Source organism: Balaenoptera borealis (genome assembly GCF_965194805.1).
Source record: "Balaenoptera borealis genome assembly, chromosome: 3".
In the NCBI taxonomy this organism is placed as follows: domain Eukaryota; kingdom Metazoa; phylum Chordata; class Mammalia; order Artiodactyla; family Balaenopteridae; genus Balaenoptera; species Balaenoptera borealis.
Genome location: NC_138866.1, coordinates 85310461 through 85326738, shown reverse-complemented (window position 1 = coordinate 85326738; position 16278 = coordinate 85310461). Strand labels below are relative to the sequence as shown.

General features: G+C 37.5%; 1 protein-coding gene across 4 annotated transcripts in view; it reads left to right on the top strand.

Annotated features, from left to right (window-relative positions):
* Positions 1–16278, top strand: part of ZNF106 (zinc finger protein 106) — a 61637-nt gene that overhangs the window by 19440 nt on the left and 25919 nt on the right. For 3 of the 4 annotated variants that reach the window (XM_082388693.1, XM_082388694.1, XM_082388695.1), the window contains 3 exons: positions 7991–8188; positions 11459–13639; positions 14738–15371. In XM_082388693.1, coding sequence (XP_082244819.1) covers positions 7991–8188; positions 11459–13639; positions 14738–15371 — 3013 coding nt within the window. The remainder of the gene's footprint in view (positions 1–7990; positions 8189–11458; positions 13640–14737; positions 15372–16278) is intronic. The other variant, XM_082388696.1, reaches the window with a different exon arrangement.

The following is a 16278-nucleotide window of genomic DNA, read 5'->3' as shown; positions in this document are numbered from 1 at the left end:
TGGGGGGATCTGAGGGCTGATGGTGCTTGTCAGCTTATTTTATAGTAATCCTTCATAAATGAATGTTGTCTTACGGCATAGAACTATCTTTTGGAATTAATAATAAGTACAATAGATTTTTTTTTGCCTTCAAAAGGGATAAATCTTTGTGCATCTCAAATGTGTAGAATTCACAGCAGCTCTAGCAAATAGATTACAACAAAGGTGGGTGGGGATGAGCTAGTTCTCTCATTAGTAAGCTTTCTTATTCCTACACAGCAGCCTTGCCACTAGAACATTTCATATTATTGCCTCAGCAGTGTTCAAATTATTGCAGGCCATAAACCTTCACTGTTGCTGGAATAGTCTGAAAAGTCCAAAGTCTCCTAAATAGCACTGAATCTCATTAGTGTAAATAAAATAGATGTATAAATGTTGAGTATCTAAGAATGCTATTTTGTGAATTGAAGCTTGAGATGTTTAAGGAAAGAAAATCTAACAAATAAGTACCTTTAAGACATTAAATGTAGCATGTATGTATATCCTGTGTCTTTTTTTCCAACTAAGTTTCCTCTTTTGATGTTTTGGACATGTGTGAATTTGAAGTTTGGATACAGTATGGAACAGAGAAACTTTGGGAAACAGAAATATGAATTATACCTTAGTCCATGAATAATGGTTACAGTAAGTCCCCTACATATGAACCTTCAAGTTGTGAACTTTCACAGATGGGAATGTGTGTTCCCATGTCCAATTACTTAAGTTAGTTCATGTGTCTAGCATACATTGTCATGTGCGTGCATCCTCTGCAAGTGGTTGTGCTTTTGTGTGCGTTACTGTAAAGTACTATAGAGAGTACAGTAGTACAGTATTTTTATTTTAAGTCCAGGATGTCCAGAAGCAAGCTTAAAAGCAGCAGTGAGGTAGCTGGTACTGCTAAGAAGCGCCAAGCGATAAAGACGGAAACAAAGTGAAAATAATTGAGAGAGTGGAGCAAGTCGAAAAGATGGTAGATGTCGCTTGTTCTTATAACATGAATTGTTCAACCATCAGCACGATTCTAAAGAAGAAGGACAAGATCATGGAACAGCGAAATCTGCTGGGCCAATGATGTCGACAATAATACTGAAGAAGCGTGGAAAAGTGATGGAGGAGATGGAGAAGCTTCTCAATGTGCGGATGTAGGATCAGCATCAGCGTTGAGTCCCGCTCAGCTTAATGTTGATTCAAGAGAAAGCTAAAAGCCTTTATGAAGACTTGAAGAAGAAACGCGGCAAAGAATCAGAGGGCGTGTCTTTTAATGCTAACCATGGCTGGTTTCATCGGTTCAAGGCTAGAGCCAACCTTCACAATGTAAAAGTAAGTGGTGAGGCAGCGAGTGCAGATACAGTAGCTGCCCGGGAATTTCCTGAAATGCTTCGAGAAATTATTGATGAAGGCACGTATTTACCCAAGTAGGTTTTTAATGTGGTTGAGACAGGACTGTACTGGAAGAAGATGCCAGACCAAAGTTGCGTCAGTAAGGAGGAAAAGTTGATGCCAGGCTATAAAGCAGCAAAGCATAGGCTAACTCTGTTGTTTGGTGGCAATGCTTCTGGTGATATGAAGCTGAAGCCTCTCTTAGTTTATCATTCAGAGAACCCAAGAGCCCTTAAAAACATAGCGAAGCCTGGATTACACAGGCCATTTTCCAGGACTGGTTTTTCTGCCACTTTATCCCAGAGGTAGAGACATATTGCTTGGAGAAGGACGTCCCATTCAACATTCTTTTGCTGCTTGACAATGCTCCAGGCCACCCCCATTCATGGACAACTTTCATCCCAAAGTCAAAGTAGTGCGTCTGCCACTGAATATATGTCGCTCATCCAACCTGTGGACCAGGGAGTTGTAGCAACTTTCAAGAAATATTATTTATGTCACACTTTTCGTCAGGCGGTAAAGGTGAGTGACGAATCAGGAGCAACCTTGTGACAATTTTGGAAGGACTATAACATCTACAAGGCCATAAAAAACACTGACTTTGCTTGGCATGAGGTTACAGCTGTCACCATGAATGGGGTTTGGAAGAACCTTTGCCTGCAGTTTGTTCACGATTTTCGTAGATTTGAGAAGGTGGATGAGGAGTTCAAAGAGGTCTTCAGCAACTTAGTGACCCTCAGCAAGAAGCTGGAGCTTGATCTGCAAGAGGACAACTTCGTTGAACTCTTCGCTGTGCAACACGAAGAGCTTACTAGTGAAGACCTGGTGGAAGTGGAGGCCCAGAGAAAGGATGAAGAGAGACAAGAGGAAGAAGTAACTGAAGAACCGAAGAGATTCATGACGCAGGAAGTGGCAAGGGGATTTTCTTTATTGGAGGAGGCACTGTTAGTTTTTAAGGCACAGGACCTTAACATAGAATGGTACACGAAGGCTGCAGCGGCTGTTCAGAATGCAATCCAGTGCTACCGTGTTATCTATGACAAGAAAAAAAGAGCTACTAGTCAGACATCACTGGATCGTTTTTTCAATAGGGTAGATAGAATTGAATCCAGCAAGGAACCAGCACCTGTGCCGTCAACGTCAGGTGTGACGATCAAATAATTAAGGTAATCCACATATAGGGAATCAAAGGTTGACTGTATTTCATAGTTTCCAATGATAATGAGTTAAAGATCATATATATTCAAGGTATTATAAGGGCTCTCCACATTAAATCTGAGTGAACGCAAGTTGCAGCTTGCCCTCCATCTCCTATTGCTGACGATCCTTCAGCTCTACCATCTCCCACCTCCTCTCCCTCCTCTGCTGAATAACTCTTCTTGCCTGTTCACTTGATGCCAGCCCCTGTATGCCAGCTGGTGTACTGTACTACTGTACTTTTCAAGGTACTATACTGTAAGGTTAAAAATGTTTTATTTTTGTGTTTTTTATGTATTATTATCTGTGAAAAGTATTATAAACCTATTACAGTACAGTACTATATAGCTGATTGTATTAGTTGGGTATCTAGGCTAACTTTGTTGGACTTACGAACAAATTGGACTCTCTCGGAACGGAACTCGTTCGTATGTAGGGGACTTACTGTGCAAGCTTTGATCAAGATGCCAACCTAAGTCATTTGTAGTTATTTGTGTTTTAAGTAATATAGTTTTAGGTTGTGTGGGCAAATTAATATGTTATTAAACTTTCAGCATCTGTTTAGCATATTAGTGGAATTTTCCATGGTCTCAGTCCTTTACTGTGTGAAGGTTAGGTCTTAGCAGCAGTATAAAAGAGGCGTTCACTCGGATTTAATGTGGAGAGCCCTTATAATACCTTGAGTATATATGATCTTTAACTCATTATCATTGGAACCTATGAAATACAGCCAACCTTTGATTCCCTATATGTGGATTACCTTAATTATTTGATCCCATTTCCAACATACTTCTTTCTGGATTTCACCTTTTTCTGGGCTTCCTAGTGACCTGTACTGTATTATAAAATCAAACAAAACAAATGAGGTTAGTAAATCTAGTCATTAGGAGAGAAGCTCATTTTGTTCTAAGACTAATGCCTTATTTTATTCAAAGATCACTCATTAGCTAATTAAAACATTAAAAAAACAAATTTTGATAACTTAAGATTCATGTTCATAGTCAATACAGAATCATAAAAAGTAAAAACGTAGAGGTCCTTTCACTCCCTCCCCTGCTTCCTACTCCCCTCTTAGAGGAAAGTCAACAGTTTAGTGTATATCCTATCCAAACCTCTTTTCTGTGTGTGTACATAGATTTATATTTATATATACAGACATTTTGTTTTGTCTTACTACCATAACTGAACCACATGCCATATATGTATTGTTCTGTAATTTGTTTCTCCTTTCCTCCCACTCATCAACTTAATTGTGCCATGGAGATTTTGTCTACAGTTTTTAGTTATTTGGAGCATAATCAGATAGTTAAGGAATAAGCATCGGAAGCCTCTGAACTGACAATATTAATGTCACTGTTAACACCCAAACTTATTTTATTTAGAGGAGAGCACTTTGGTACTTAATTTACTCATATTTTAGATATAGTGCTATCAGGTTTGGTATGGTTTCCTGGCCAGTACAGATTATAAGGGAGAAGGCAAGCAGGTAGCAAGGAAAAACAGCTGGCAAAACTATAAAAAACAACACAATCTTAAAAATCATTTACTGACTTGAAACATTTATTGCCATGACAAACAGTCATCACTAGTTTGTACCAAAGGGACAAATAGTTATCAGTCATTATCTTTTTTCTTCCTATCCTCAGTTTGTGATTATTTCCTCTGGATTCCATGTTTTATTACTGGCTTTCTGATATTAAGTATCACTATAATTTTTGGTTGTGATCTGGTTAAGAAATGTAAGCATTTTTTTAGGTTTTGAATGCAAGCTTGATTGAGAAGTGAGTAACTTATTTAGTTCATGATTGTAGACATCTGGAGCATTTCCCTATTTCTTCCTAATGTACTTGTTCAGATGTATGGCCTGTAAGTAGTTTCTACAGATAGATGCCATTAAAAGGCCACAAACCTTAATTTATCAGCCAGCTGTTGTGGTATAGTTAGAGCAAGCTTAATAAAGAGGAGCTTATGGATAGAATATCTGAAGGCTTTGCCTTTCACACATGAGAGGAAATTGTGTGGTAACAGGATGAAGCTAATTTGGGCCCTCTGTTAAAACGCTCTGAGGAAAATTATTGCCTTTATTAGTCAGGAAGTAAACCGGTACTTTTTTCCCAACAATTACTTTATATATTTATACAAAGTAGTATTTTAACTGGTTATTGATAAAAAATTGGAAAATAGCATCATTCAAATATTATTTAATTTGCTATTAGCTTTAAAGAACATGTGGTTTCCCAAACACCCTATTTGGGAGCCTGAATGCATATTGTAATATGCTTGACTCCAGACACAGACACATTTGAATTTTCACAAGATGTGGTTGACCTATCCTGCTCTTTCCCAGTATAAATGTAGATTCTCTCTTTTCTCTTTTTGAAGTTTCTTGTAAAGCTTATCTTTAAAAAACAAACAAACAAACAAACTAGATTTCATTTATAAGAAAAATGTTAAGGATTTCTGTGTTTTGATAAATCTGTGTTTTTAGTGTTAACTTTTATGTTGCACTTATTGCTAGACCATTCTGGGTAGGATCTCGAGGTATTTTTCTATGAAGTAACTTCGGAATTATGGTTAATACTCTTTCTTGCAATGAAAGCAAAAATGTTTTAAAAATCTGTGTTTGAGTGTTTGATACATGTCCAACATATACTTGTGCTTTGGAAATTGCAAAATATGTGGGTTTATGATTATGGATATTTATTTTTAACAGAGTTAGTTACTGTCTACTTTATACTACATTCCTTAATATTTTAAAAAGTCAGTGTGGTTTTCCAATTATGTCTTTTAAAGAGGGATTTTGATGGTTTGGACCTATGAAAAATTCTCCGTGGGAATTCCCTGGTGGTCCAGTGGTTAGGACTCCGTGCTTCCACTGCAGGGGCCACAGGTTCCGTCCCTGGTCAGGGAACTAAGATTCCGCATGCCAAGTGGCGCAGCCAAAAAAGAAAAAGAAAAAAATTCTCTGCATTTTGGAAGTAAGGATAAAATCAGGGATTTTATTCAAGAATACCTTTTAGAATGATGTCCCTGGTACTGCAATATACAGTTTAGCGTTCTATAAACTTTTAGGTAGAAAAGTAGACTAAAAACATTTTCCACAGTTGTAGAGAGTTTAAAGCCCAAAAGATTTTCTAACCAGAAAATTCAGTTGATTTGAGTTGTTATTATAGTGTAAATTATGTATGCCAAGTTTGTTACAGTCCTCAGATTCTTCTGATGCTGCCCATTGGGGATAGATTTCTATTTATATATACATTTTAAACTTGACTCTGTGTTGCTGTGAGAAAAGGCTTGCTTTCAGTTACAAGTTAACGTTCACTTTGAATGAACTACCTTAATTTTAATTGCTTGAGAGAAGAGTGTGGATATCCCAGGTAAACTGGAGAAAGTTGAGGATTATTTTTCTTTAACTATATAATTGTAGTAAAATACAGTTGAAAACTCTCAGTGAAAATAATGTATTTAAGTTCCTGGAGGATTAGAAGGAATTAAACTATCGATATTCAGGGTAATTCAGGGAATCTGGTCAGAACTCATTAAAATGAATCTTAATGTCAAAGACTATATCGCATCCAGAGCATTTGAGGTACAAAGTCAAAAAAAAGATGGAAACTTACGAATTTTCTCCGTTTTTCTGAGGTGCTTTTCATGATTCGCACAAAGTAAAAAACTGTTTTGTTTACTTACTGGGCATTGTTTGTTTATAATTTGTCACCATTAACCATATACTTAGCTTGTTTCCTGGAATTTAGTAGTTGCTCAGTAAGTTTTTGTTTTTTTTTTTTTTAAATGAACTCTTGTTCCTTTTATTATTTTTTTAAATTTTATTTATTTATTTATTTATTTATGGCTGTGTTGGGTCTTCGTTTCTGTGCGAGGGCTTTCTCTAGTTGTGGCAAGCGGGGGCCACTCTTCATCGCGGTGCGCGGGCCTCTCACTATCACGGCCTCTCTTGTTGCGGAGCACAGGCTCCAGACACGCAGGCTCAGTAACTGTGGCTCACGGGCCTAGTTGCTCCGCGGCATGTGGGATCTTCCCAGACCAGGGCTTGAACCCGTGTCCCCTGCATTGGCAGGCAGATTCTCAACCACTGCACCACGAGGGAAGCCCAAGTTTTCTGTTTTTAATGAATATTCAGATGATCTGTAACAGAAACCATCTTCTAGTAAATGAGGTGCTTAATTTTGAGGGTCTCTTCTGGCTAACTGATGTGAATTCTGCCCATGTCTTGTTGGATATATGTGAGGGGAAGATGAAGCAGTGTTGTGTATGTATTTCTGTGTCTGTCTGTCTTATCAAAGACAGCATGTCTTTGTATGTGTGTTTTTATAGAATGGCATAGGAAGTGCAAAAATATCACTAGTATTAACCCAAGACAAATGATAGAGTTAAGCCAATTTGGATTATTGAGTGGATATTACTGTCCATTTATTACACATGTGCCCATGGTGTTCAGGTGTTTCTCATCAATGACTGCATAGATCGCTGAGCCAATCAAGGGACTCAGGAAGCTAAAAAAGCAGTTAAATTATTCATCTACTACAGCTCTGGACATTGATTCAAGACTTTGGCTTCTTAAGCTGGCCAAGTATGAGATATACCATGAAGTGTGTAAAGTAAAAGAAGAAAAAGCCTGCCCAATTATCTTTCTTAACCGAGAACCTGGTTATACTTCTCTCTCAGTGGTGTTCTTTTCTGAAACCTGAGAAAAACCATTTGCCTAGCACAGCTGTTAACTTCCTACAACTGAAATGCTTTCCATTCCCTTTAAAATAAGCCCTTCTGAAGCAGAATGTAGATCACATGTATCATCCGACCAGAAAAGTTTGCTGAGACTACTACTATCATTTGCCCTGGGGTCCGGAATCTTCACATTCCAGGCAGAGCTCCAGCTGTTCCGATTTAGTTACCAGGTTATGATTGGCTACACTGCCTACCCTTTTCTCCACCCCTTAATTTTCACTGGGAGAAAGTTTTTGAGCCAGAGATTAAATGTAAGAGCTGTCGCCAGGCTTTCTGAGTGCAGCTGGCACCATGGGTGTGCTCTGGAGCAACTTCTGTTTGCTCTGAGCCCCCCGCCCTGCCTCCCCTTTCACCACGTTTCCTCTGGCAAGGTTTTAAGTACAGCAATTCAAGAAGATTTCTCCTCCTAAACTATATTATTCTAAAGTGTATTGCCTCTTGATTGCTGGAAAAGAATCTTTAATTCATTTCAAAAGTAACTTATGAACAAACTTATTAAAAGTGATGAAAGGAGCACTGAAATTGATTAGAACTAATTTTTCACTGTGCCAAAGTGTGCAGTGTCTTTCAGAGGAAACTATAACAGATCTTGTGAGTGTGCCATGCCGGTGGGGAGAATTGAATGTCCCTCATCTCCCTCTTTCCCTAGGGACAGTAGTCATGAGTGCCGAGTGTGCGGGGTCACAGAAGTGGGTCTTTCTGCGTATGCAAAGCACATTTCTGGCCAATTGCACAAAGATAATGTTGATGCCCAGGAAAGAGAAGATGATGGAAAGGAAGAAGAAGAGGAAGATTATTTTGACAAGGAACTCGTTCAGTTAATAAAGCAAAGGAAAGAACAAAGTCGGTAAGTAATAATTTTGATATTTTAAAAAGCCTATCTGAAACAGAATGTAGTAGAGAATACATTTTCCATTTACATTCTTTTCAGCCTATAGCATTTAGACTTACCTTTTTTTAAAATTAAATTTTATTTTTTTATTGAAATATAGTTGATTTACAAAGTTGTGCCACAGACTTACTTATCTTAATTTTAAAGTTTACCTTGAAGTTGCTGTCTTATTTATAAAAGGCAATGGAATGCTTTCTTGAACTACTGTATTAACTCCTTAAAAAAAAAAACCAAAAACTCAGTATTGACCCTACCTAAAAGCTAGCTATAGCTGCTATGTATCTGAATTTTACCATGTTGATAACTATGTTTAGAACTGTTTTTATTAGTTCCAAATTTTTTTGGATACCAATAAATTCTTATTTGGTATCCAGATTTTCTAGTGGAAAGGTATTAGTGAATAAGCTTCATTTGAATATGTTATATAGCATTTCTTATTTCATCCCTTAGGAAAAAATTGTTTTGCCTAATGTGAATTAACATGGTGCTTCTACCAAATTTGATTTATCCCTTTATTATTAATTTCTTCAGTAAATATTTATTGAATAAATTTATATTCAATTGGACAGTGTCAGGATCATTTCAGCAATAGAAGTTTTATAGCTTGTACTACATAATTTCATACCTACATCTATAATTCAGGTATTAGCCTTTTGTATTTTAACGTTACTGATATGTGGTCTGAAGAGTTTAATTAATGAAGCAGAAAATTTCAGATATGAGTAAAAGAGATATAGAACCAGTTATGAGGTGGGGTAATTTTTTAAGTCCTAGAACATGGTAAAAAACGTTTCAAATTATAAAAATTTTAAAGATCCTTCTTGAATACTAGTTATCCCTGGTCTGTATTTCGTTTTCAGTTAGAGGTTTGAATATAAAAAAGAAGTAGTTTTTATTCTATATGCTAAAAGTTTTTTGAACAAGTCCTTAAAGGAGACTTTCTTAGTTTTAAAATGTCTGTAGCAACATGGTTCTTAAATTGATTAGTTGCTTATCCTTCAAATGACATTGTCACTACTTTCAGTATAGCTGTAGTTTACTCTTGTTTTAGGGTGTTGGAGCCTCTAGGAGACTAACTTCTATTTTTGTTGTTACACTCTTGTGCCACTATTAGCTTATCTGTATAAATGATTAAACATTAAGTCAGAGGGTAAAAGAGCTTCTCAATAAATTAGACATTCATGTTGTAGATACTATTCTTTGATTATTTTTATATGCCTCTTTGGTGACCTATTTATAAAGTCATCTACTTATTTCTTCATGAGGTGTTTTTCTTTTTTCCTTCATGAGGTTTTTAGTTTAGATTGTTCTTTCTGGGCTGTGGGTTTAGCTGCATGCTATTGTCCCCCTGACCTAGCCAATTCATGATGATCTAGGAATTTTACTTTGTGACTCACTTATTGCCCAATTCTCCTCGTTTCTGGATCATAATTAGTGGAGCCAAGTCAGTGATCTCCTTGGATGTCATAAGTTTCATACTGCCTAGAAACAAAAAAACAATTTGGTTAATGGTGGTACAAAAATCTTCCAAGTATCTGTAGTAACACTTGTCACTTGGGGACTTAGGGTCTCCTGTTTAGAAATAGTTGTAATTCATAATGTAAGTGGATGTTTGAGCTTTTAGGTAAATTAACTTTTAATTCCGTCATGTGAAAAAGGAGGAAATTCCAATTTGTGTCCAAAATCTTATAGACATTCGAAGCTTTTAAAGCCAATTAAAGTCAATACTGAGTTTAAAATTTAAGGAGGGAACCCAACTGCAGAAACTTCGAGATTTTTATTCTGTCAAGGTCTAGTGGTTAAGAACGTGGGCTCTAAACAGACTTGTGGTTGCTAACGGGGAGGGGGGAGTGGGGGAGGGATGGATTGGGAGTTTGGGATTAGCAGATGCAAACTATTATATGTAGAATGGATAAACCAGCAAGGTCCTACTGTATAGCACAGGGAACTATATTCAGTATCCTGTGATAAACCATAATGGAAAAGAATATGAAAGAGAATGTATATATATATTTGTGTATATATACATATATATGTATAACTGAATCACTTTGCTGTATAGTAGAAATTAACACAACATTGTAAATCAACTACACTTCAATTAAAAAAAAAAAGAGCTCTAGAGTCAGACACCAAGGTTCAGATCTCTACCGTAACACTAACTAGCTATCTTGCTCTAGGCAAGTTACTTAACCTCTCTAATCCTCAGTTTCCTTATCTAAAAAGTAGGAATAATGCTACTTGCTGCAGAGTTGTGAAAATTAAATGAGATAATCTATGTAAAGTGATTAGCACTAAATGCCTTATGATAAGTAGGTACTCAATACATTTTAAGTAGTATTATTCAATTTTTTGAGCACATACCACATGCTAAGCACTGAGCTAGGCATACTATAGGCGCTTTTTAGAGAAAAATGATTTTACGCCTATTCCTGTGATGTTTGCTTAAATTTATTCACGTTTCTGTGAGCTCCTTGTCTAACATGAATAGTTGAAACAGCTGTAGCTTCTTTATAAAAACCTCTAGCTCATGAAGCTCCTTATAGCACTTACTGTGGCTCCTACTTGTTATGTGCTATTTTACTCCTGTTTGTGACCCTGCTTATTTCCTTAGCTAGATTATAAGCCCTTCAGGAAGAGGAACTATACATAAAAGTTTTCTTTTACCACTAACAGTCACTGAATGTGTACTTAATAAAGTGTTCATTAATGAAAGTGATTATGCAAAGTAAAATCTTACCATTTAAAATAGGTTAAGAATCTGGGTTTTCAGGAAGAACCAACTATTGAAGAAATCATGGTATTAAGAGCAGGTGAATTTAAATTGTATTAACTATGATAACTAACCATAGCTACAAAATATACTTGTTCTTATTTTCAAAAAGTTGTATAATATAAAAATAATAATTGGATGATAGGGACAAAATCCCAGAATATGCCGAGAAAAACAGGAGCAGGAGAGGGAAGATAGTATAAATGTGTCAAGTTTTTAATATTTTGGGGGTGATTGGAGACACAAGATATTAGTTTCTAATCAACAAATTGTGAAATATAAGTTTATATCATTTAGAGATATGAAAGCACCTACTATTTGAAATAAAAGTAGTCTCTGTTACATATTCTAGGTAACAGAGGAGGAAGGCAGAGGGGAAGTTTGGTGGGTTATGCCTGTAGAGGGACCAGCAGAACTCTTTTAAATCACTAATGAAAGACTTTTTCTTCCAGGCAAGATGAACCTTCCAATAGCAGCCAAGAAATAAACTCCGATGACAGGCGATCCCAACGGAGACGAGAAGACCGAATTCCTTACCAAGACAGAGAGAGCTACAGTCAGCCAGCATGGCATCATCGTGGACCTCCTCAGCGGGACCGGAAATGGGAGAAAGATGGCTATAATAATACGAGGAAAAACAGCTTCCCACATTCTTCGAGGAGTAGTGGTGGATCAAGGGGATGTTCTGGCTGGCATAAGGGTGTTACAGGAGGCTCCTCAACTTGGTTTCACAACCATAGTAATTCTGGAGGTGGTTGGCATTCAAATAGTGGAATGGTAGATTGGAATCATAATGGTACAGGAAGGAATTCCAGTTGGCATTCTGAAGGAACAGGTGGCTTTTCCAGTCGGCATATGAACAGCAGTAACGGAAACTGGAAATCCAGTGTACGTAGCACAAATAGTTGGAATTACAGTGGCCCCGGAGACAAATTTCAACCAAGCAGAAACAGAAATTCTAACTGTCAAATGGAAGACATGACTATGCTATGGAACAAGAAATCTAAGTCAAACAAATACAATCAAGAGAGATATAAGTGGCAGCGGCAAGAAAATGGCAAAGTTGGTGCAGTCGCCACATACAGAGGTCCTTCTGAAGGATTTACAAGTGATAAGTTTTCTTCAGAAGGCTTACTTGACTTCAATTTTGAGCACCTGGAAAGCCAAACCACTAAACAAACAGATACCTTAGCTTCCAAAGTTGGTGGGAAGAATGGCAGTGTAGCAAGGGAAAAGCTCCGTCGCTGGACTCCTTACCCTTCCCAGAAGACTCTGGATTTACAATCGGGAGTGAAAGAAGTCACTGGTAACAAGTTGGAAACGATAGACAAGCCTCTCTTTGATTTTAGCTTGATAACCACAGGAATACAAGAGCCCCAAATTGATGAAAGAAATAATTCTCCAGCACTGAAATCACAAAAAGAAACACATACTAGATCTCTTAATCATAAAGCCACTTCTGACTGCACTGCTTCCTATGAGGTAGTGAGAGAGTGCCCCATTATAGAAAAACCTGAACAAGAGCATACCTTAAATAAGATGCCATTGCTAAAATCCCCACTCCTTCCAATTCCAGTCACTAAATCAGCTCCTCAAAAGCAAGATTCAAAGAATCCCTCAAAAAACACCAAAACGAATTCTTTTTTTCCTGGAGAACACTCAAACCCCTTGAACAAACCCACTGTGGAAGATAATCAGGGTTCTTACGTACCCAAATTGCGAAATTCAGGTCCTCGTGTTTTAAAAGGGCATAAAAGTACATTTGGAACTCAAAGGGAACCTGATGAAAATTTAAGTGATACATTACAAAAAGCCAAAGATGTGCTAGAGTGTAATGAGTCATTGCAAAATCCACTTCTTAGCGCTTCTAAAAGGACCAGGAATTATGCAAAAGCAAGTAGGAATGTAGAAGAGTCTGAAAAAGGATCTTTGAAGATTGAGTTTCAAGTAGACGCATTAGAAGATGAAAGTGATGGAGAGATATCTGATGCACAAAAGAATGGAACAAAAATTGGAACCCTGGGTTCTGCAACTACAGAAGTTTTATCCTGCAGTACTCATGCTGCTGATGAGAAAAGGGGGGATGACCAAAACCTGAAAACATCTAGAAAACCATCCACTTCCCCATGTAACTCAACAGTTCACCAGAAAGAATCTGAGTTACAAATGACATCTGTAGCCAGCCCACACTCTGACTTACTGCTAGATTTGAAAACCGCTCTAGAAGATGCACAGGTTGATGACCCTGTTAAATCTCATGTATCTTATGAAACAGAAGGCTTTGAGAGTACTAGCTTGGATGCTGAGCTTCAAAAAAACGATATAGGTCAGCCCTCAGGCCCTCTCCTGCCTGAACTAAGTAAGCTTGGCTTCCCTGCCTCACTCCAGAGAGATCTAACCCGTCACATTAGCTTGAAGAGCAAAACTGGAGCACACCTTCCTGAGCCAAACCTCAACAGTGCTCGCCGCATCCGCAATATCAGTGGTCATCGAAAGAGTGAGACAGAGAAGGAGTCTGGGCTCAAGCCAACCCTTCGGCAGATTCTAAATGCATCTCGGAGAAATGTCAACTGGGAACAGGTCATTCAGCAAGTAACCAAGAAAAAGCAAGAGCTAGGCAAAGGCTTACCCAGGTGTGTGCCTCTTTTCAGTATCCATTTCCCTTTTTTTCTTTTAAACTTACCCTTTGATTCTGGTCAAGAGAATTCTCCTTGTTAAATTTAATTAAATGTTTGCAAAAAATATACGTTGTAGATGTCTGGTTTAAATATCCAAGAGTGACTGCTACTCTATAACAAATGGAATAAAGTGTTTCCTAGCAGGGAATTCAGGTTAAAAAGAAGCACACCTACTTCTGAGAAATGAAGTAGGGACAAGGAAAAAAACTTAGAAATCTAGCACTTTGGTGATAGGGGCCATAAAGTGACAGCATAAAAAAAGTCAATCTATAGCTCTGTATCTATCTATAGATCTTAATGAGTGGTACAACTTTTAGGTATAACTGTTCTCATTACCTTTCTGTCTCATTACCTTTCTGTTCATTACATTACTGTTCTAAGAAAGTGTGGATGGTTATCCTTCTGTATTTGCTCTAGGCATTGTATTTGTGATCACAAAATACTTTCTCCTAAGTACTTGTGTAATAGTTTGGCTATTCATCTTATGTTGAGGCACTAAACTTTTCTGAATGGTAAAGCAGCATTCAACATAGGTTTGCTACTTTTGAAAGTAGCAAAGTTTGAAAATCATCCTGCTTTATAATTACATAGCCCTCTAGGCTTAAATTTCTATCCTTGTCGAAATAACATACTTATTGTGCCCCCTTTTCTCTTCCTGTAACTTGTATCATTGAGATTTTAAAGTTCTTAGCATGGTGTCTGCTGCTTGTAAATGCTTAATAAACATTTTTGTTTATTTTTTATTTGTTTGCTGTTAAAAATTACGTATTTATTATTGTTGATTTAGAGCTCCATATTAAATAAAACCCTCAGTTTTTATTCCCTCCTTTTGTATATAGCTGTATACAAATATCTAATTTGGTACTTGTTACATTATAATACTTACAGTAGAGTTAACTTACTTTATGTTTAGAACTCTTAATGCTCCTTGAGGGCAGAAACCATCTATTTATATTTGTAACCTCAGTGCTTAACAGAGTCTGGCATATTAAGTGGTGCCCCCTCTCCCAACCATGTCTGATTAATTATTTTTCTTTTTCTTTCTTTCTCGAGGTTCGGCATCGAAATGGTGCCTCTAGTTCAAAATGAACAAGAGGTCTTGGATTTGGATGGGGAGCCTGATCTGTCCAGTCTAGAAGGATTCCAGTGGGAAGGTGTTTCCATTTCTTCATCCCCTGGGTTGGCAAGGAAGCGAAGCCTTTCAGAGAGCAGTGTGATCATGGACAGGGCTCCTTCTGTGTTTAGCTTCTTCAGTGAGGAAGGTACAGGCAAAGAAAATGAGCCCCAGCAGATTTTTTCACCTAATAGCTCATTGAGGTCTGCACAGAGTCAAAAAACAACCATGGGCCTTAAGCAGGAAGTGACACCTCTAGCTGCCTCCCTAAGAACAGGTGAAAGAGCTGAAAATGTTGCTACTCGAAGGCGACATAGTGCTCAATTATCATCTGACCATACGATACCTTTGATGCATTTGGCAACAGACCTGCACAGCCAGGAGAGCTCTACACCACTTTCAGAGAATCACAATGCCCAGGAGAGTAATGGAGAAGGAAACTCTTTATCATCAAATGCAGCCTTAGCCCTTGCAATCTCCAGTTTGACAGATGCAGCCACAGACAGTAGCTGTACTTCTGGTGCTGAACAAAATGATGTCCAGAATATTAGAAAGAAACGAAGAGCCACTGGAGTGAGTATGATTCCTGTGCTTTTTGTAGAACATTTCATGTGGCGACTTGGCCTTAATTAGAAAGACTTAACTGTTTAATTTTTCTTGGGTATCTGGTGTTGTGGTTCTCCCTACTCTGGAATAAAAGATTTCGGAAGCTTACTCTTACTTTCATATTCTTATCCTACGGGTTTCTTTAACTGAGTAACTCTAGTAAGTTAGATGTAATTGAATATGAATGTATAGTACTAGGAAAATATGAAGTCATCTCTAAAACTAGTATCTAAGCCAATGATTCTTTGTATCACCTGACCAAGGAATGAGCCACATCTTCAGCTGTAACTTTATCTGTTTTCATGATGCATTCTGTACTGCTGCTGAAGAAAGGTACTCTAGTGTTGCATTTGTAGGGCATGTATGCTTGTCGGACCCAGGACTACTAGGCTTAACACTAAGGTGGTTTTATACTATGAGAGTACATCTATATGAGCATAGTCTTAGTCTCTGTTACTCTATCTTTTGTACTTAAGTTACCCAGCTTGGTCTTTTTAGAATCCATTACTTCACTGATAGTTCTCTTCTGGCACCTGTGATGTTAATATTGCCTAACCCTTTCTGAAAAGAAAGAGTTGCTGGTGGTAATATAGTCTGGAATCTGGCACTGTGAGAAAATGGGCTGTTTCCTTTAATATTGGGACAATATAACAAAGTAGTCATTCCAACTCTGCTCCTTTGAGCTAGATGCTGTATGGATGTTATTGGATGAGAGATTGTCTTATGACAAAGCTAATATCTTGGGGCTTGTCTCAGGCTGTTGAGTTTTTTGTTGTAAAGATTTTCTTGCTGAATTCTAAAGTAGAAACTATGAAATCTGATTCATGTATTATTAGCTTTTACCAAGGTGATATGCTTTGCCTAAGCCCTGTGG